Source organism: Paramormyrops kingsleyae, chromosome 13, assembly GCF_048594095.1.
Source record: "Paramormyrops kingsleyae isolate MSU_618 chromosome 13, PKINGS_0.4, whole genome shotgun sequence".
Classification (NCBI taxonomy): Eukaryota; Metazoa; Chordata; class Actinopteri; order Osteoglossiformes; family Mormyridae; genus Paramormyrops; species Paramormyrops kingsleyae.
Window position 1 is genome coordinate 29,256,479 of NC_132809.1, and position 21,649 is coordinate 29,278,127.

General features: G+C 43.3%; 2 protein-coding genes and 1 long non-coding RNA gene across 5 annotated transcripts in view; 2 read left to right on the forward strand and 1 right to left on the reverse strand.

Annotated features, from left to right (window-relative positions):
- Nucleotides 1-409: 409 nt before the first annotated feature.
- On the forward strand, nt 410-9,011 carry meak7 (MTOR associated protein, eak-7 homolog). Of its 2 annotated transcripts, XM_023827372.2 has the most exons (8): nt 414-460; nt 637-804; nt 1,103-1,333; nt 1,534-1,678; nt 2,955-3,350; nt 5,144-5,262; nt 5,418-5,597; nt 5,723-9,011. In XM_023827372.2, exons 2-8 carry the CDS (start codon nt 664-666, stop codon nt 5,840-5,842), a joined length of 1,332 nt encoding a protein of 443 aa, XP_023683140.1. In that variant the 5' UTR covers nt 414-460; nt 637-663; the 3' UTR covers nt 5,843-9,011. The 2 variants fall into 2 exon arrangements, with proteins under 2 accessions (XP_023683139.1, XP_023683140.1); XM_023827371.2 differs by having other exon boundaries at nt 410-804.
- Nucleotides 2,761-10,049, reverse strand: LOC140578229 (uncharacterized). The gene is made up of 3 exons (XR_011982325.1): nt 9,717-10,049; nt 3,020-3,433; nt 2,761-2,838 (listed from the first exon to the last, which is right to left on the reverse strand). It is a non-coding gene; the product is annotated as an uncharacterized lncRNA (long non-coding RNA).
- An 8,683-nt stretch (nt 10,050-18,732) lies between these two features.
- plcg2 (phospholipase C, gamma 2) overlaps nt 18,733-21,649 on the forward strand; it is a 33,265-nt gene continuing 30,348 nt past the window's right edge. The window contains exons 1-2 of one of the 2 annotated variants that reach the window (XM_023827176.2): nt 18,733-19,116; nt 20,205-20,396. In XM_023827176.2, coding sequence (XP_023682944.2) covers nt 20,213-20,396 — 184 coding nt within the window. In that variant the 5' untranslated portion in view covers nt 18,733-19,116; nt 20,205-20,212. Of the gene's footprint in view, nt 19,117-19,215; nt 19,986-20,204; nt 20,397-21,649 lie in introns of those variants that run through there. The other variant, XM_023827177.2, reaches the window with a different exon arrangement.

Here is a 21,649-nt window from a genome sequence, read left to right on the forward strand (position 1 = left end):
ACTAAACAGTATTATTTGTCAAATTTTTGAAACTTTTGTTTTTGCTTTTTTTGTTTTTGACCTGTTATTTAAAATGATAAAAAGCGGTAGGCAGAATAACATATAGCTGTAGCCTACACCTTTTCGGTCAAAATGTATGTATATATATGTATGTGACATGTAGGCCTATGCATGTACAGTATGTGACCGAAACAGAAAATTCAAAAATTCAAATTCAACTACTAACTACACTCTTAAAATACTCAAAAGCAGCACAAGTACGATATGCAATAATCGCCAATGAACTCGTCCCAGATTAGTTCTGCTCACTGATTGGACATTGTCTTAGTTAGCAACGCCCCTACGGCCGACTGCCCTCTCTTTCTATTGGTACATTTCATTTTCAATCACCTCGTTTATAGGAAGTAGTCAGTGTTTACAGTGTCTTCTGAAATGTGAAGAAGCGTCTCTCAACAATGAGGTTTGTGGTTCCTTATAATTTATTGGTAAAGAGCTTTACATTTTGAGGGAGCCGGTAATTACAGCTCATTCCTGGAGGGTTATGTCAGTTCTATTTATCAGCAACAGAATAACACTTAAGGCTGACATAAGATTATGTGCCATGAAGCATTAGCTGTATTGTAAGTCGGTTTTTAGCTGTATAAGTGCTGTTCGTTCGGAGTGATGGGGAACGCCGAGAGCGTCGTGGCGCAGAAACGACTGGCCCGGTTTCGCCCAGATGAACGGCCTGTCATTGAGAAAGTGTTTGATCGCCTGCAAGAGGCTGGGAGCGCTAGGAAGGTTCTAACGCTGGACGCGCTGAAGGTGAGACAACTTCTCCCGGACCACACGGAATGTGAATGAATTAACAGATTATTTTTTTGCGCTAATTAGTTTGGTATATATTACTTTAACCACGACTGTGTACTGGATAAACAGTATGATGGATGGATGGATATATTAATTAATTGCTTAATCGGGCCACTCCATTCAAGGAGCTATTTAACCGTTTAAATTTCACAAAGTTAATTTTCACCCGTGTTTTGCAGTGCTCCTGTATACCGTTGTGTGTATGTTGTATGTCACCTGATGACTCCCCCTCCGTCGCACACCTGTCCCATAGCTGAGCGTTAGGGACGCGGCTCCGACCTCCATGACCGCGCGGCTCTTTCAGAGCATGCGCAGCGCAGACACGGCCGTGCCAGCGGCGGACAGCGGCGGAGTCACCCGAGAGCAGATGCTCGTGTTCCTCGCGGACGTACTGCGTGGCACGGCGGAAGAGCGCGCGCCACTTGTCGTGGCAATGGCCGGTGTGTCAGAGGGGAGCGTGGTCACGGTCACCCAGATCAGAGAGGTTTGTGCATTTCTAAAGTGATACATATGAGAATTGACAGTTTAAACCTCATTTTATGCTTTCATTGATGAATCTTATACTGTATAGTGTAAAAATATCGCACGTTTTCTATACAATGACAATATACTGAATATTTCTAGATAATCACGTGGTAGTTTTGTAGGATGGTTGCATGTCATGTCCATGTTGTCTTCTTACAGTTTTTGGAGGACCTGATCTCAGCAGTGGTGCAGTGTTTGATCCACAGTGGGCAGTTGCAGGGCTGGAAACCAGACCGCATGCAGGACAGTGATCGCGGAGTGAAACTACTGGCTGAGCAGTTATGTTCAGAGCTGAAATGCACAGGTTAGGAGGGCAGAGAGAGGGACATGGGGGGAGTGGGTACAAGAGAGGCCTGGAACACACGAGGGGCACTTAGTCCTGAAATGATGACGTCCTGCTTTCAGGAATTTTATGGACAGACATAAAAATCCTCCTTTGTGCTGAATAAGTATCTTTTTCACAGCAGAATTTATTGCACAACAGATGCCTCAATACTCATGTCATGTATGCATGCAGAGAGTTTTACAAACTGCATCTGATTGGTGACTGTTTTTGTAGTGAGCAAGAATGAAGGTTTTTATTAACCGTACATTTGATCTGCTAGGAAATGAGCTGCAAGTTCTAACAGAATAGACTCTCAGTATCTGCCAGCTGAACTTTATAAGGTCACTAGGAGCACAAGGTGTAAGTTTAGAATCAGAATCAGAATTATTACTTTTACATGCAGTACTGTGTAAAAGTCTTAGGCAGTCAAAAGAAATATTTAAAGCTATTTATCTGGGTAGTAAAAGCACATTTGCTCAGAACAAAAAAAAAAAAACAATTTAACATTAGAACTTATGAACATTAAGAGTAACTTGATAAAAACTAGTAAAAAAAAAAAATTCTGTTCTCCAAGAAGTTACTGATATCTTCTTGATGGCTAGATGAACGCCGCTTCAGTTCCAAAACCTCTCCTTAGGGGCACCCCTGCCATTCCATGTATTCACTAATTTCACCACCAGCTCACTTAATTAACTCAAGTAGTTAAAAAGTGAGTCAGATATTGGTTAGCTATACGAGGTGGTAGTAGTCAAGTTAGAAAATACATGGGTGTATTGTGTGGTTGCTGCAAATACGGGGGTGATTTTAGGTGAGGTTTAGAAACAGCTCAGCTGACACACTTTGACAGGCATAATATCATGGTTTTACACCAACATAAAGATCATTTTAAATATCATTTTCTTTGGCGAGGACAATCAAGAAAATCCGTATAATAAATATATACATAAAATGAAATGATGCCGCTCGCACAGATAATGTGCGGAGTGGAGCGGCATGTTTGTTAACTGGGCAGTTAGTATTTTACGTAGCATTTTTATTTGACGGGATATGTGCAGTCTGTGTTGAGTTGGCGCTCAGTCCTGGGTTATTCCCCGCCTTGCACTTGTAGCTTCCGGGATAGGCTCCGGACCCCTGCGACCCTACGTAGGAAAAGCGGGTATGAAAGATGGATGGATGGAATTGGTCTCAGTTTTGTTTTGTCGCCCATTGATTTAACCTGAATATTCTGCATGAGAACATGTCCCCTCTGCCTCAGACCAGCAGGTCTGCGACATCCCTTGCCTGGAGAACTGGCTTTTTCGGACGTCTGTGCCTCTGTACCTGGAGTTCCTCAGCATGGAGGCCCTTGGCATCTGCCTGCCATCCCGGCCACCCCTTGTCCTCCTGCCACCGTGCCAGGACGTGCCGTGGCGTGAACTGCGCTCCATCCTGGACCTGCCGCTTCTGCTCTTCCTGGCGCCGCAACTCCCCGACACCAAGGGCGCCCCCTGGAGGCTGCTGTTCTCCTCGCGGCTGCACGGCGAGAGCTTTACCCGCCTGCTACGCGGCTGCACCTGCCAAGGGCCAAGTGTGCTGCTGATCCGAGACACTGATGGGTACACCTTCGGGGGATTCGCCTCTCAGAGCTGGGACACCAGGCCGCAGTTCCAGGGTGAGGGTCTGAGGCCGGGCCTGGGGGGGCAGGGGGCCCTGTTTTATGGGGGCAGGGTCCCGCCAGGTGGGTCATTTAGCAGTCTGATGGATACAGATCACTGTAAGATCACTGAGAAAAGTGAAGTGCATTTTAAGGGTTCAGATTCAAGAAGGTTCATTGTCATGTCACAGGTAACAGTCAGTCTTACAGCACAATGAACACTTCACCATGTATGTCCTTCTGGCTTCAGGTAACCACAAAATAAACAGAAAACAGACACAGCTCTGCATACAGTAAGATAATGAATATGAATAATAATAATAATATGATAATGAATAAATACTTAAATACCATGCAATGTAAACATATGGACATGGAGTCAGTCCTGCTACAATGTGACTAATGTGTTCCTGAAGAACTTTGCGTTCACTAAAATCCATACTAAAATGCACATATCCAACTGGAAAAATAGGGTTAGGGGACTGTAACTCCAAAGCTTAGCAATCTAAGCCAAACAAAATTAATTAAATAAAAAAGTGATACCAGTGGCCAATAACATAATTATATGCATTTTAAATGAGAAATAATTATAATATATTAATAAATTATATCGAACATCCCCTGTGGGTCTTATGAGTCTCACGAGAATTGCCTAGTAACCAGTTCATCTGATCGTGCTGAACTTACTAAATTGTTGATTACAGGGAGCCGGAGCAGCGATGGCCACTACCCCCACTAGAGGGTGCTGTTGGCATGCTTTTAGTACTTAATTTGAACAGAAAGCACTATTTAGCGGGGTTGGAAAATAGAGCTCACGAAGGTCCTTTTAGCCACCATTAGTCGGCAGTAGTGAGCCGCAGCCTCCCTGCGGCCTGGCATGCACACGGCACAAATACAAGGGATTATAGTATGTGGAGGGGCACTGAAGGTGACATGGTTACAGACAGTCTTCGAAAGCAAATGCACGTTAATTTAATTTAAAAAGGCTGTTGTGTTTTATATTATAATTTTTCAAATATTTTTAGATTTTTAATGTGTGGATGTACAAAAAGTTTGATTCTTTTAGACTTGAAAACTGGGTTGACCGATCCACTGAAAAGAACGGGTTCAAAAGAATGATTCATTCACACATCAGACATCACTGTCGTTCACATGGATACATGTGAACACTGTCGTTCACTACATGCATGTAGTTTTTCTCATTATGACCATGTCGTGCTGTATTTCGCGTAGGGCTTTTCTCTCAGACTGAAAATCGCACGAATACAAATGGAATTCTGCGTTATATTGGTACCAAACTCCAATACATCAATCGCGATTTGTGGTGTGATGTCACACGTTGTGCCAGGACTGACTATAAACGAATAGTGCAGCGAGAGGGTTTTAGTGCAACAGACCTAGAACTTCATTGGTTGGAGGTAGATTGTGTCAAGTGATTGAGGGGTAATTATGAGCTAATTAAATAGGAGCATTTTAAGGTTCATTGAAATTATATTTAAAGTAATTTAAGACAGTGGAGATGTTTTCCTACAGTTTCTGACTGATGCATATCCGTATCAGTGGCAATTGTGCTATTTTCTCAAAGCGACAGATTAATATTAAATAAACGAATTGTGCCGGTTAGTAACATGAATTGATAATTATTATCAGGTGTGTTTTATTGATTGATGCTAATGATGCTAATGCTAAAGCTCGCATGTATCTCTGTGGGCTGATGCACGTGGGCTGATCTTGCTTCACCACTGGCTGTTCCTGTGAGCTGCTTGACACGACTTTCTGTGTTAGTGACCGCAGGCTGTGTGCGCACACAGGCGATTCCCGCTGCTTCCTGTTCTCTGTCACCCCTTCCCTGCGTCTGTACACCTGCACCGGATACAACCAGAACTACATGTACCTGAACCACGGTCAGCAGACCATGCCCAACGGCCTGGTGAGTATCCCTCTGCTCTGGGGCTTGAGCTCCATGGCGCCCCCCCAGTCCCACACCCACCCGCAAGAGGCTCCTTGCATTCCCTGTTGTGTAGTCTTCCTCGCCCTCCCCACCACACAGTCTTCCTCACCATCCCTCCTCCACCTTGTTGCCAGGGAATGGGCGGTCAGCACGACTATTTTGGCTTGTGGCTGGACAGTGACTATGGGCAGGGACACAGTCGGGCGCGGCCCCGCTGCACCACCTATGGCAGCCCCCAGCTCTCTGGCCAGGAGAACTTCACCCTGGATGCCCTGGAGGTCTGGGGCGTGGGGGAACCCCCAGAGAACCAGCAGGTTAGCGTCATATCCCATCCTGCTGCCGTCGGTCTCCTGAGCAAGGCCCATAAGCCTCTGAAAAACTCTCTAGGGGCACCAGATTTAATTTTTCATTGGTCTGTCCCTCCTGATGTGTATCCCAGACCCAGGTGAAGCGCAGCATCCTGGATGCTGACCCAGAGGCCCAGATCATGATGGAGATGGCTGGGAAGACCCGGCACAGCCAAGGCCTGAGAGAGCCAGAAGAGGGCGAGCAGGACTGAGAGAGAGTGACGGAGCGCGAGCGAAAGAGGCGGCAGGAGAGGCGGCTACATGGCAGAGCGACTCAGAGTGCTGAGGGCGCAGACGGCTGAGGGCGCAGGCGGCTAACGTCACTCTCTGAAGGCAGCTCGTGTGGCTCCGAAGATCCAGCACTTAAAAACAATCATTAGTTAATAATGACTGTAATAATCATAATTTATTTTAAAATAGTCTGAGCTGCTTCATAGTGTTTGAATAGTGGGGTTTGACTGAAGTGGCTGCGTCAGTGGTGACCCATTTGGAGAGATGGGAAGCCTGTTTCTCCTGCAGTCTCCTCTTATGTGAGGGGGCTGTGACCCTTGGTTCCCCCACGGAGGGAGGGGGAACTCGACAGTAACTGCAGGCAGGCATTCTGAGGTCACGCTTTCCCAGGAGGTGTGACATCATGATAAGCCACAGACTATCTTTAGTATCTTTATCTTTACACAGAGGAGGACAAGCACAGACCTTTTTTAAAGTATGTTCAGGAACCACCTAAAGCTTAAAAAGGGTTTTAGTGTCTATAATGTATATTATAACCATTACACTGGTGTTTGAATTGAGGGGAATTTGCCCAATGAGAGAAAAAATTATGCACCTGGGTGGGTGTCCCTTAAAATTAACATTTTACTGGTTTCAGTACTCCCCCACCCCCTTTGACATATTTCACCGTCACCCCCCTCCCCCCTCAGTCATGCTTGGCCTACCCACCAAGGGACCCCCCCCCCCCCAAGACATCTGACACAATTTAAATGCTGCATTATATGGTGTAATCTATGTCCTGCATTGTGGTAAAGTTTGGAAACTTCTCTTTTTTGTATTATGTCTTGCTTTCCTATTGATCACCATTTAATTTTTATGTCATTAACTTTACCCCTTTGTGGACAGTTCGCTGTTATGGCTGAGCTTTGAGCGGCGACGGGGGACGCCACACCACAGCATTGTGTGAGCTTCCACAAACACACGCGGCACTGTGTACCTCGCAGAAAGATTTACATGTGGTTTATGTTTCTGGATGGAAACTTCTCTCTGGAAACAGAACACGGCTGCTGGAATGTTCTTAAATTTACAGTGCTGTGCAGAAGTCTTAGGCAGCCAAAGAAAATGATGTTTAAATGATCTTCATGTTTAGTGGAAAACTATGCTGCCTGTCAAAGTGAGTCAGCTGAGTCATTTCAGAACTTCTGCTAAAATCACCCTGGTAATCGCCATGTATTTTTTTGACTCGAGCACTAGCACACCTTGTATTGCTAATCAATATCTCATTTACTTTGTATAACTAATTTGGTTAAGTGAGCTGGTGGTGAAATTTAATAAATACATGGAATGTCTGAAGTGCTCCTGAGGACAGGTTTGGGAACTGAAGCCGTGTTTAACTAGACATCCAACTAGATATTAGTAACTTTTTGGAGAACAGAGGAAATACGTGTTTTTATTGTGTTACTCCTAATTTGCATTTATTCAAAATTGTGATCTGTGTTCTGAGCAAATATACCCTTTCTACACAGATAAATAGGTTTAAACATTTCTTTTGACTGCCTAAGACTTGCACAGCACTGTAAGGACATCATGTCTCTACTCTGGGTGTTTGTTCTTTTTCTTAATGTTCTTTATATCTCACAACTTAATTTTTGTTCCTGTTAAATACCTTGTTCAAAGGTAGACATTTGTCTAGTAGTGAAATACCTGAAATGATTCTTTTAAGAAAATAACTTTTGGCTCTTGATTTTTTTAAAAATTATTATAATGGAAACACTTGACCTACGGAAGACGATTAGGGCCACCATGAAAATATTATTTGAATTCTGACTTTAATCTCAGAATTCTGACTTTAATCTCAGAAGTCTGAATTTAGAAATTCTGACTTTTTTTTCTAAACTCAGAATTCTGAGAAAAAAGTCAGAATTCTGAGGAAAAAAGTCAGAATTCTGACAGTAAAGTCAGAATTCAAATAATATTTTCATGGTGGCCCTAATCCTCTTCCGTACTTGACAGATGTTCTAATCCAGGGAAATGTATTAAGCCTGTTTGAATTTTCTTACACCCGATGGTGTGTGTATGGAGTTTAGTGTTCCAATAGTGTACGTTATAGAAACGTTACACAGGTTTCCTGCTGCAGTCTAAAAATATAGTTTGTTTGGTGTTTTCCAGTTGCCCATAATCTATGTCTATGCACGTGTGTGTGCGCCCTGTGATGGACTGGCAGCCCGTCCAGGGATTACCGATCGGTTCTAGGTCCTCAGGCTGGATAAGCATTCAAAGGATGCATGGGGGTGATTATGTAGTGACAGTGGGAGGCTGGGTGGCTGGAGGTGTGGCTCATTTGCAATGTAAATACACACATCATATGTCCTAGTGGTGGCAGGACTGGCAGGTATGGTTAAGTCTCTTCAGTTGTATCAGTTACCCAAAAGTTTGCTGTTAGACGTCACCAATGTGACCTGTTTTCAGAGCCGTGGGTTTTTCAGGTTTTAGCCCAGGTTCTGGTTGGGGCCTTCCTGAAGTGGGAACGATCACACCACTGCCTTTTTTGTGTTAACCTGCCATTTTAATGGTCCCAGAGGGACACATCTGCCCGACCAGCTATGAGACAAGTGAAGCAACAAACTGAATCTTGTAGCAGCCGCTGGATAGTGTGTGTAGCTTACTAAAAGTTAGACCTCGTTTAATACTGACCTAGTCTTGCGGTTTCTGCATGGTGTAGCCATTGAAAACCACTGGCTTCTGCAGGTGACACTGGGCTAGAGTAACCTTACCAGTGTTGGCCTAGAAAATTTGCTAGTGTATTTTAACACTCGACAATGACGGGTTGTGGTATTTGGAAACTCTTGGCCAGCAGCAGTGGAAGACTGGTGCCTCAAAGTGCTGGTTGTCATAAAAACAGGTGGGCAGTCCAGATTAGGACTGAAGGGATGCTTATAGGTGCCTGTGAATACCATGCTCAAACTCTCTCTTACCAAACCTGTTTAGCTGTATGCACCCAACATTGTGTCTCACCCAAATGCTAAATAAGCTATTCCAGGTGCATAATAACGTTCACTTTATTTGTGCGAAATGTGTGAGCCAAGGTCTTTCAATGCAAGACTTAAGGTGGTATCCAGGGTAGACAGTATGCCTACAAGATCAATAAATCACATTTTGTTTTAAGCACAACACGGTCAACTTGAGTCTTTGATTTTGCATAATACCCTGTGTGTTCCTGCCTTGCGTTTACCTGCATTCACTGTGTACTGTACGTTGTTCCTTAGTAGACCTGCAGGAGGCGCACTCAGCGAAGGATTCGTGCTTCTTTGTAGAGAAGCAATGTGGTCCTAAGATGCTCAAATGTGACCAATTAGTGCGCATGTGCTTTAGTGCTCTGTTGTTAATTGTATATGCGCATGTGGTATCAATGCATACTCCCTCTCCCTTTATGTGTCGCATATAAATGGCCGCAAGGGCTAGAAGTATCTAGAACACAGAAAGTTAGCCCAGCACGAGCTGCCATTAAAAGTTATTGTTTACGCATCCAGATATCCGCATGCAGAGACATGCACACTCATCTCTATTTTTGTCTTTGCAGGCAACTCCCGCCAACTCGTTTTAATACCCCGAACAATCACCAACCACAAACCAGCAAAACTAAATTAGAGATTAAAATAGTTTCGGAAGCTCTTTTGTTTTTACTTTTAATGCAGAGTATGCGCTGTAAATGTGTCTGGTAGAATATGCTCAAAATGTTTTTTTATAATAAAACAAATACTGTCTCGTTATTCTTTGTTTCAGTTGCTTGAGGAAGCAGATCTGCTTCAGTGAACAGAAAAAGCCCCCCACCTTCCTGTCACAGCCCTTGTATCTGTTTGCTCACGAATGTCTCACCTTCCCATTTTTCTCTGTCGCTTTGCTATCAGGCGCAATCGGAACGGCTCCTCTCTCCCTGCTCCTGCTGTGCCTCGCAGCTCTCACTCTATCCCCATCCACCAATCCTATCGCCGCCTTTTATTTCATTTGTTAGGTTATTGTCAAAATTCGGGTTCTCCGCCCCTACGATAAACCTCATATTTCATACACGCGATCTATTAGGCTATCTATTATACTTCCCATAATTCCTGAGCCTCCCGGGGTTTCCGGCTCACTGCCTCTCGTTTTTGTGTCAGCAGTATGTAAGAATGATGGATGGACTTCACAATTAAGCTCTGTGCTGTTATGACGTGCGATGTACAATTATGCATAATGTTTGCACACTGTTTACTCACCCTAGAGTTAAACATTATAACTTATAACAGGCTAACTTTTTATTTTTTAATGAACAAGGCATTTAATTGAGATGAGTAATGCATGCTCTGCATAAATCTTTTAAGGTATGAGCACAGTTGCGATAAATGCAGTAATTATATATATATATATATATATATAACATAAAACATATATAAACTTTTAATTGTGTGTGGAGGGCAGTATGGTGGTTAGCGCTGTCACCTCCCACCTCCAGGACCAGCGTTCCAGTCTCCGCTAGGCTTCAGTGTGTGAAATTTGCATGTTCTTCCTGTGTTGTCATTGGGTTTCCTCCAGTTAGTCTGGCTTCCCCCCCCTCCCCCCCATCTCTAAAAACATTACAAAATTGCCCCTAGGTGTGAATGGAGTGTGATACAACCTTCCTGGGTTGTATCTTGCATCTGTAGCCACCAGGATAGGCTCTGGACCCCCACAACCTTGAATAGGATAAGTGGTCTCAGTAAGTCAATGGATAATGATATATGTATATGTAATTATTATATACCATATATATATATATATTTTACTTACTTACTTAACCAGGGGGTTGAATATGTGTAGAGGGTGATTTTTTTCTTCTTCTCGTGGTCAATGAAGCACATCCACTTCCCCAACCAACAGAAAACGAAGAACATGAAAAAAAACATCATTATGAAGACGCAAAATGTCCTGTATTCTGTGTTCTCCACCAAGCTTCTCAATGCCGTCTTCATTGTTGTAATGACCGAGTCTGTCCACCTTTTGCTGATCATTATCTTCTTTTACTTTCAAATTTGGTCTTTTCCAGTGTTCTGGGTCTTCTCATTATATACCCAAGAATATAATTATATTCCCAATAATCACCCAGCACGTTCATGCTTGATTTGATCAATAATCATCCTTGTTTGTTTTCCAGGCGGTGCACAGATTTCTTAAAAGTCTTCACCAGCGCCAAAGTTCAAAGGCATCAGCGCACTTCCTGTCCCGCCTCTTCATTGCCCAGCTTTCACATCCACGAAGCGTCACAGAAAACACCATATTCTAAGCAAATTCTCAATACTGCTTCTTGGCTCTCGTTTCTACTACCAATCTTGAATCTACAGTCGTCTTATTCCAGCATCTCTCAACCTACTTTCTGTGTACAAGCTGAATAGGTATGCTGACAGTATGCATCCTTGACTAAGTTCACCAACCAACCATAACCCATCCTGACTGTGGCTTCTTGTCGATTGTAGAGGCTCATCAAAAGGACAATGAGATGCTCTGTTACACCCATTTCCCAGACAACATAGCATAGTTTGACATGTTTGACACAATCAAAGGCTTGCTTATTATCAACAAAGCACGTGGATCTCTGTTTGCATTTCAATTTCTTCAGTTACCATGAGGAGGCTTTTTTTGTTTGAACGTCCCTAAATCCAACTTGTACCTCAGGCAATCCTCTTTCCCTATAGGCCTCTCATCTGCATTGAATAATCTTGCTGGCATGTGATTTGAGGGAAATCGTTTGGTAATTAATCTACACTGTTGGATCTCCTTTCTTTGGTAGTTTATACATAATTCTTGTCTATATTATCTCTGTTTGCCTTTGGCTATCACTGTTCACTTGCTACTATATTATCAATACCATTTTTCTTCCATTGTCTGAAGAAGAGCCTTAGATTCATGGATGGTTATGATTGGATGAGACTTGACCACAGTACTCCTGTGTACCTGGGGAAGCTGGAAATTCTGGCAAGTACTTTTAGTGAAGCATGCTTCAGTTAAGAATAAATAAAACCAGGCTGACATTTCTCCCAGCTGCAGTGCTATCTGATGCCATTTTGCTGTCAGCAAAGCCAGCGTGTGTGGAGGTGGGGCGAGGTTGGTTGCCGTCAACGTCAGCGCTGGCTCGAACAGGAGGGGCCGCGTCTGCGGTTCCAGGAAGCCCGGACACTAGGAGGCAGGGAAACCCAAGCGTGGGGCACCAAGCTCCTCTCACAGGCTGGAGAGCACCTAAGCAGGAAAAGTGCATGCAAAAGATGACACTTCTCCCACATTTTAGCACATGAGCATGCAAGTATTTTTTATTCCAAAAATACACAGTGTTTAGTGACCATGTGAGAGTGGTTTCAGGGCATTAGGAAGTTATTACTCAGTGACAGGAAACTGGCCCTTTTTAGATTGTAATGTCCGAAGAGGCTGTAAAAAACAACCTGATACTGATAGCTTTGGCACAAATTTATTAGGCTTTGCTATAGTCTAATATCCATGCAAAGGAGGGAGAAACCCCAAGGGAATGAGAGCCCAAAAATAACCATAGACGCAGCAGCACTGTACCCTACAGTGTGAAACACATCTCAATCTTTACATGTCAGTAAACCCCAGACTGCTTCTAAGGTTCAGTGTATTCTGGTCTGGAGGTAGGTGCTGCTTCACTTTCCTCGACCTTTTAAGCTGAAACCAATTGCTCGCTTGGGTTTTCTTAGAAAAATCAAATTACAATGAGGTCTGGTGGCTGAAAGAAAAGGCCGTAATAATCTCTTAGGATAAGCCTAAGCCCCTGAGCTAAATGTAATTACAGTAAAACCCACTTATAACGGACTTCAAGGGACCTGGCAAAACAGTCTATTATATCCAAAGTCCGTTATATCCAAAGTTGCTGTATGGCCAGAACACAACTACAGGACACCATTTACTCATGCCACACCCCAGCAGACACGTGTGGTATAGATTATTATATTGTACATGTAGTAATCCAACTTTACCTGACCAGATGCGTGACTATTAATAATCCCGACTACGTATCTGCGCTGGATATCACCGGAGCCTGCATGTCCGCTATAGTGAACAAAACTACAGCTAAAAGTGGCCCTGGGGACCAAATTGTTTGTCTGTTATAAGCGAAATTCTGTTATATGTGAGTCCACTATAACGGGATTTTACGGTACCAGTATGTAGCCACCACAAAATGCATTGGGGCCTCCTTCAGATGGTCCCACATGATGATCAGAGTAGTTTCTCATTCTGATGATCAGTTAATGTGAAAATGTTTGCTGAACTGTCTGTGGGGGGGAGGTTTTACAACTTCATCCTCAAGACAAGTTTGTGCATCATCGATGACGTGATTCTGCTTTCAAAGGCAGGAACTCAAACAGAAGGTAAAATGACACTTACTGTTTGGGTATCTGTGATCACTGATGTCCCATATCACCCATTACTACTTTATCACTGCTGTGTTCTTGGAAATACTGTCATAGCGCTCGCTTTGTAAAACGACTCCCAGGTATACAGTAATTGCTCAGTACGTCATCAAAACCCCCAAATTCACCCAATTTTCATAGCTCATTCAATATGTGGTTTGTCACAACTATAGTACAATAAAATTACCTTTCAGGCACCTCGTCCGCTCTCTCTGAGAAGGCTGGTTACTTTTGCTTGGTGCTTCCTAAAACAAGCCACAAAGATGCAACATTAACTACAAACCAGGAAACAATTTTTCATTCTAGGAACATTTCCCGAATGTTACAATTAAAGCACAGAAACATTCAAAGTGTCCAGTTTTTCTGAACATTGACCCACATTTACTACTACAACTAAGAATAATGATATATGAACAAATATAGAGCATGGTAGGGCAATGGGCAGCACTGTGGCTTTGCACATCTAAAGTCATGGGTTTGAGGTTGGATGACATGTTTACAGCGTATTTATATAGCGCTACCATAGAATAAGCTAATTTTACTGTGCACTTAATTATGTTAATGCCCACCCATTTGGGGGAGACATGATCATTGGGGGAGTTTTATTAGCTGGTTTTGATTATTGGGGGGTCACAACCCCCCATCTCCCTCCCCACCCCCCCCCGTAATTTACACCCACGGTGGAAATAACTTTCCATTAACGTTACAGTAAGAACATTCTTTGCCAGAAGACCTTTACACAATATTGGCTAAAGTTCTGGGAATGTTCCCTGTTAGCTGTTGGAGAGACTCCACCCTCTGTGGAGAGGCTTGGTTCTGGTGTCCACTCCATGTGTGAAGGTAAGGCTGACTATCTCTAACTGGTACCTTTCTCTCTTCCCCGCCATCACCGGCTCCTCCCCCAGCAGTGGGGCAATGTCCCTCATTCCCAAAACTAATGTCCATTTTCGAGATCTGATTTGCTGGGATTTGTAAGTTTAGGCAGAGCTTGGTTGAGTTAGGTGGTGCAGAAGAAAAACCACTGGAGGTCCAAAGTCAACTGGCTAGCCAAACCCCACCCCCGGATATGCTAACATTATTGGATAAGAAAGAGTGGGTTTGCTTGCTGAAGGTGTAAATTGTAGCCAAGGTCAAGTCTATCAATGAGTCAGTTCTCCACACCAGCCTGTATATGGTGGCAGATTGAAGGCTGGACCCAAGCTGGTACAGTTCATAAGTCACATCCATAATGCCACCCCTCCCTGGGACTGAACCAGGACTCCAGCACAGATGGTGCCCACCCCAGACACCATCCGGACATGTGGGAAGGAAGGTAGAGGGCATGATGGGGTCAGAACATGCATAGACACCTTAATGGACGAGCGTAGTAGATGAAAATGGCATGTAGAGCAGCACCAGCAGCCATAGTTACGGTGTGTCATGTGTTGTTTCTGCAGCTCCTTGCCGTCTCCCTGTCAGTCAACGTGTTGAGCTTCTGTTTCCTTTTGGCATGATATTTACATTTCAGATGGCCCCTGGTCAGCTTTGTTATCCAAATTTCTGCATTAACCTTTAATGCTAAAATGGAGGTTGATGTGTGGGTAGCTGTAAACCACTCACCGCTAACCGTGAACTTGCTAACAGCAAGGTGTTTTCTGGTACTCCTCATCTGACTTGGTGTTATCCTCACTGCTAACTCTGATAACCGTGGAGAGTTATGCTCACTGGTCTTTATCTTCCTGCAAGAGGAAGACACTGGCATGGGAGATGTTTGGACTGGCATGGGTGGGGGGGGGGGGGCTATATGTTGCAGTCAGCTATATGTTGATGGAAAAGGGAATGATGAAGAACTAGATATCACCCTGAAAACAATTGGCTTGTTTAATGGGCAAATGTTGACCTATTTAACATCCTTGGTGGCACACACGTATGAACATTTTGTCTAATTATGATTCTCCTTCACTATGCAGAGCTTGGGTAGGGGTCAGAGTATGGTTGAGCCTACAGCCAATCATCCAGGTGTGGTCTCCAGGGTCTGATCTATGAGACCTCTTGGACACCATATTGGATGGTAGGCAGGAGAGGTTGGCATTTATCATATTGATTTTGATAGGATTTTGATTGCGGCTTTGTAAGGTTTGCTGGATCAGGGTTGGGTGTGGAGACAGTATCCCTCACAAGGCTGTTCCAGGTGTCGCCTTCAACAAAACATGACACCTCAAACAATAAGGATGATAGAGTAGCAGCTGTATAATCAACTGGTTATAATAACAATGCCAAGCCATTGGTCCCTGACCATGTCAGAGGGATACATGTTGTATGTTCTTGGGTACAATGTCTGAGATTTAAAAAGAACCATCTTCAAAAAGCAACAGGAGAATGGTTTCTGTGTTCATAAATGCACATTGGGTTAAGTTGAAAAAATTGTTAATGACATTTATAAATGTGTTTACTTTTTAAATTACTGTTCACTTTTAAAATTACTGTTCACTTTTAAAATTACTGTTCACTTTTAAAATTACTGTTCACTTTTTAAATTACGATTGTTTCTATTGGCATGATGCTATTAGTGCACACTTAGCTTTGGGAGCTGAAGCCAGTTAAGATGATTTGTGTTTTATCTGTTGCTTTATTGTCACGTTATGTTGCCTGAGGCCTTTAAAGGCTCTCCTCGGGCAAACGCTTGAGGCCATTTGGCATAGGGGTGAAGGAAATGTGGATTTGAAGCAGTTAATGGTGACTGCAGAGGTTCCAGGTTTGAGTCAGAGCTGGAATGAAGCTCTGAATGTCAGCACGGCAGTCCAGAAGCACCATTGAGTCCAAGTGAAGGAGAAGGACCTTTATTCTGCTCACGGTATCCCCTCACAAAGGGTCTTTCGGACCCAGGGGAATGCTGATCCAGAAGCCCAGGCTATGGTGTAGATGCCAGAAAAGACTCTCAAGAGCCAAGGCCTGAGAGTGCCAGAAGAAGTGGAGGAACCCTGAGAGAGAATTACAGAGAGTTGGAAGAGGGAAAGGAAAAGAGTTTGGAGAGGAACTCAAAGTGGTGAGGGCACAGACTAGAGCAGGGGTCTCCAACTCTGGTCCTGGAGAGCTAATAATTAAATTTTATGATTTTTAATTCTACCTGGTTTCTGATGAGCTGCACCTGATCCTGGTATGGCTGTGGCTCATCTGAAGCCAGGTAGGATCGAAAACCTTCTGGACATTAGCTCTCTGGCACAGTTTTTCCAAAGACGACCTGGACTTACCTGTCACAGCTCGTGTGGCCTTATAGATCCAGCCCACCAATAATCCATCAGCCATCAATAGTCGGTTCTTGTGCCCCGGTGATTGTGGGAACACCGCAGAGTGTGTCAGGCTCAATCTGGTTGCGATCCTGAGCGTTTCTCACGTCAGAGTGCTGATCACACCATGCAGGTTCTTGCATGTGTCTGTTTCACCTCTGTTTGTTGTGGTTTGGTGTAGCGAGGCTAAAAACACAAGAGCGCAAGCGCTGACCTTCAGTACCAGAACCAGGTACACATACAGCCGGTGATTCCTTTCCTCCCCGTACTTTTTTGCACCCTTATTAGAGCACTCCGTTAACACGTACCAGGCAGGTACGCTCGCAAGTCAGGGATGCGAGCACAGGTTTAAGACTGCGATGGGAGCAAGAGCAGTCCTCTCATTGGCTTGCTGTGAAACTAGGTCAAGCATATAACAAACAGTCACTACTGAGGCCAAACCACACTTAGATGCAGGCATCAGAAAACTCCTGGTGACTCATGACACCTTGGGCTTTAACATTGTCAAAATGTTGATGTAAGCTGCATCTGCTCATTTAGTGTGAAACTACTTAAATTAGGCCATTTACCAAGTCAAGTGGGCTTTACTGGCCTATCAACCATATGCATAATAACAAGAGATCTGCCTATGAAATCGCTGCTTGTAACCGATCACATGGATGATATGGCAAGCTCACCATACATTCCCTCACAGGCTACCTGAGATAAACGTCTTTGCAATTAGACGATAATTTGGAGACATACAGTCACTAATGTAGAACTCTGCAGCTGCTATTTGTGTTTTCTGCATCACCGCGACCTGCTTGCTGAGTTTCCAAGCACCCTTTCTGAAGGGCTGCTATGGGCAACGAAACGATTCGCATCATCTCCACACAGGCGCCTCATTCTCCCCCACTGATGTCATGCAAATGGACAGGAAGGTGATGTTAGATATGCAAATTGTTGGTTTGACCGCCATGTAGAACTTGTTTTCCTGTATGAAATGGGTAGCCACTAAAAAAAGAAACTTTTTGTGTTTATGGCTTCTTTACTGAAACCATTGTTTTTAAAGGCTTTTAATAGATTGTTTATGTTTTTTGTGGTATTGCAATGGCGGTTGACGTCCATTGTTCTGGTAAGGCCCCATCCCCTATCACTATGAGGGGATTTTGTGGAGATGGTGAATGCCTGCAGATACCTTGGTGGTACAACAACAATAAACTGGAGGAATTTACTCTCCTCAACAGACTCTGCCATCTTCGGAGCTGCAGTGGCCTGAGGCTTGGTGCTCTCTGAATGAGCTCATTATAATATAATTTGAGGCTGAATCTGTGGTAGATCTATCCCTAAACATGCCGAAAGTGGTGGCAGAAGAGAGGGTGAAGGTAAAACTTACCCTCCCTACGACCAGGGGTGGTTCTGGAGGGGAGGCAGTGCCCCCCCCCCCCCCTACTATTTCCATTTATATATGTGGACAAAAATTTGATGCACTGTGAACAGGCAAAACATAAACACATTTTCTTGACGGACTCTTAATGCGGGACCCCTGGCTGGTCAAGTCACTTCAGTTGGTGAAAAGTGAACCAAGTGTGTCTGAACAAGAAATCAGAGTGAGCTCAATCAGTTATTTATAAAAACTGTAAAATGTCACTGCAAAGCATTGCATGAATAAGCTATCAGTTTTCATGACTGTCTTTTGCTTCTTAATGTTGGCAATCTAGAGTAATCTAGTGGAGGATATTAAGGTCAAATGCATATGCCCCCACCCAACAGAAAAACTGGCCCCAGTCTGGTCCCCCAGTTAAAATGCTCTAGAACCGACCCTGCTTATGACGCTCGACTTCCCCTAGCGCCATGGGGCTTTTCATAGGATCTGACCCCCAAAACTGCTTCTGTTTTTGTTTCAGTTTAATCCTGTTAATTGTTTTGTAGAATTACATCTGTTTACTATTGTGTTTTATCGTATTTATTTATTTTAACATTTATACGCATACCTGTAAGAAACGTTTTTATCGTACTGTGTCGCCTTGGGTCAGATCGTCACCGAGGTGTAATTTTGTTAAATCTGAAATGTTGACCGAGACAGCGCGCGAGTTTTCGGAGTGAGGTTCACTATTAGAGAGTGAGGTTCACTATCGCGCGGAGTGTCGCATTGTTCACAAGCACCCTCAGAATAATAGGCTTGCTCTTCCGTTCGTTGCGCAGGTGCTTTCAATTTCTGTGTCACTTGAGACCAGGGGGTCGTTATGAACAGAAAACCCCTGGTGACAGTACTTTTTTGACTAGTTCAGTTGCTCACTTGAGTTGGTAATTAATGTATCTCTTGAGCAAGGGATGGGGAAGAGGTGTCCGTAACGTTTCAGGACTTTGCATAGTTAACTATTGAAGACTTCCGTATTTCTTTATTACAGCTATTCCTATCCTACTACTGGGCAAGTTTACTTCCTTCTATAAACGGATAGAGGAACTGACCATTCTGTGGCAGGGCAAAGTTCGTTAATAAACCAATTTTTTTTTTCATTTTATATCGAAACATGAATTTCTTTGCTTGGGAAATATTTGTATAAGTTGTACATCTAGGTTTTTTTCAAATTTAAGGTGAGTTTTAAAGCTTTATTGTTCTTTTTCGTAATCTTTCAAAGGTTGCGTGCATTTTTGCAAAATGTGCGTGTGCATTTCGGGGATGGGGGTGTTGGGTGTTGTTCTCGCTTTTAAATTCTCATTTATTTTTTAATAAATTAATAATTAGCCATTAAGGAATGTGCTTTTGTTTATCTAATATCTTTCTTGATTTCGGATCTGGAAAAAAATGTGTGCTAAAACTGAACGAAACTAGCCTACCATTTTTTCCGGTTGTGAGGACCGTTATTAAACGGGTAATAGTATGGTGTAGCACGCGTGGAGTTATCATATTAGTTGTTGTTTCTTCTCAGAGTTTGCGGTTTCACCCTTTATCTCTACAAAGCTTGGAACTTTAACTCAGTCACAAAATGAATTTTAACGTACAACCCTAGATCTCAAGTCCAACATTAATTTGTTATTCATCTTATAGGTTATTACATGTTATTTAGCCTGTAGTTAAAGAAAACATTTTGAGAAAGGTGCATTTTTCTACCGCCGAATTCAAGTTAAAGTACTATAATATGTTATAGTTTGATGATGTGACTAAATTGTGGTCATCACAGGGTGAGTTGGGCAGTATGGCTACGGGCTCTGTTTCATTGTTCCTGCCGTAGGGAATTGCGACTGATTAAAACATTACAGTGCTGTGAGAGCAGGGTCGAGACCAAAGGTTCCAGCAGTGAGAATATTGAAATATTTCTGAGTTAATGCTTCACTAGTGTCGAAGGACTCACCAGAAGAAAAGCCACCTGCTGCTATTCATTTGCAATGTAAATAAAGGTTTGCATGGAGCTTGAGACGAACTGGTAACTGGGACGAGATGCACAGACAAAGCGGATCTTTCTGTGAGTGGCGCATGTGCTCTAATCACTCATGCTTTATTCCTGTAAGGGAAATTTGGGGCTTTACGTGCAAATACTAAACACTAGTGCTAACAGGCAGTCCCCCTCAGGGTGTATACAAGGTCCTAGTATACAGTTCTGTTTAGTTTGTCAGTAACTTTGTCGTTCTTTCTGATCAGTGCCTCACTGGTTCACTCAGAGCTTTCGTTTGATTACTTTCAGGAGTAGAGATGGCAGGGTATGGCCAAATGGGGGAGCTGACCGAGTACAAGAAGAGCCTCATCAAGCGGGACCTGGAGATGGGCATTGTGATGACGATTTACCGCCAGAAGGTGGAGCGTCTGACAGTGCAGGTTATCATGGAGACCAGGCAGGTGGCCTGGATTCGGACTGCAGACAAAACAGACGGTGTCTGTAAGTGGCATGACCGAAAACCGGGTGCGGTGCACTGCCTCACGCTGGCCTGCACTGGCACTCTACAAGGCCACCGTTAGCTTTATAATGTCCGACATCTTGCTTAAAACTTGCCAAAAATGCAACAAGTCATCATATTAAAACTTGTGTATATACATTAGATGCACACACTTTACACAAGACTTATGGTAATGTGCAAGACCAGTCATTTCTTGCACAGAATCACCCAGTGTCGTCTTACAAAACTCCAAAATGCTCCTTGCTTTCTTTGTAGCTACAATAAGTGTACGATTTAAATCTTCGCCATTTCTCTTGAAAGCCTGATGGCTTATATGCTAACTGACCTTTCCATAGTTCCCTAGTCTACACGGCTGCCCATGCCTTGAACGAAAGCTGCCGCCCATTAACCGCCAAGCCAATTAACCATTATTAATCCATATTTGTTTTATTTCATCAAGCGAAGGAAGTTTTATGTTTACATCTCTTTCTGTGGCTTTCTTGTAATGGTTTTGGAAGAGGTCGGTTTGGTGCGTGTTGATGTGTATCAGTATGTGTGTATGCCCTACATTTTTTCCTGTGAAGAGAATGCTGGTTATCTGTGTTGGGTTGAGTCAAGAGTGAGAGTCCTGTATGGGCCTCTTTCTCTGTAGCCCACACAGACAGATTTTTCAAAAAGAGCCCGATGCAGTCTTTCATGTACAGCCCCGCTTTAGTGTTCCTGAACGTGTGACACTTTTAACACATGGTGTCGGTGGTGTATAAGGTGGAGTTGTTTGCATGTGCAGAAATGTGTTTGTCATTCGTTTTAGAGTCGTTGTTTTGTTTCTGGGGAAACTGAGAAGGTTTCTTATCTAATTTGGCCTGTCGGATACATGTTGTTGCACAAGTTTCTAGTGAGAAGTTGTTGACTGATCCTGAGATTATTTTTATCAAGTTCATGTACACCATCATGATTTGATATGATTCCTTTTGCAGGTTTTTCATAAATTATTTGGCAGACATTTTATTAATTGGCCTTTCTAAGATTTGTCTTTATGGGGAATTTGTCTTTAGGCCTGGGCATCGCATAGTTGTGTATCTGTAGTACAGTAATCCATTATTGACGGATGAGGTATTGTAATGTTTTCAAAATACTATAGAAAACTATAGAAAGTCTTTGTAGAAGGCCATGAATGCATGTGCAGTACTAATGAATGTGTTACAGCTGGCTTTGTTTTTAAGCACAATTTATGGTACTTCATTAAAATAAGACA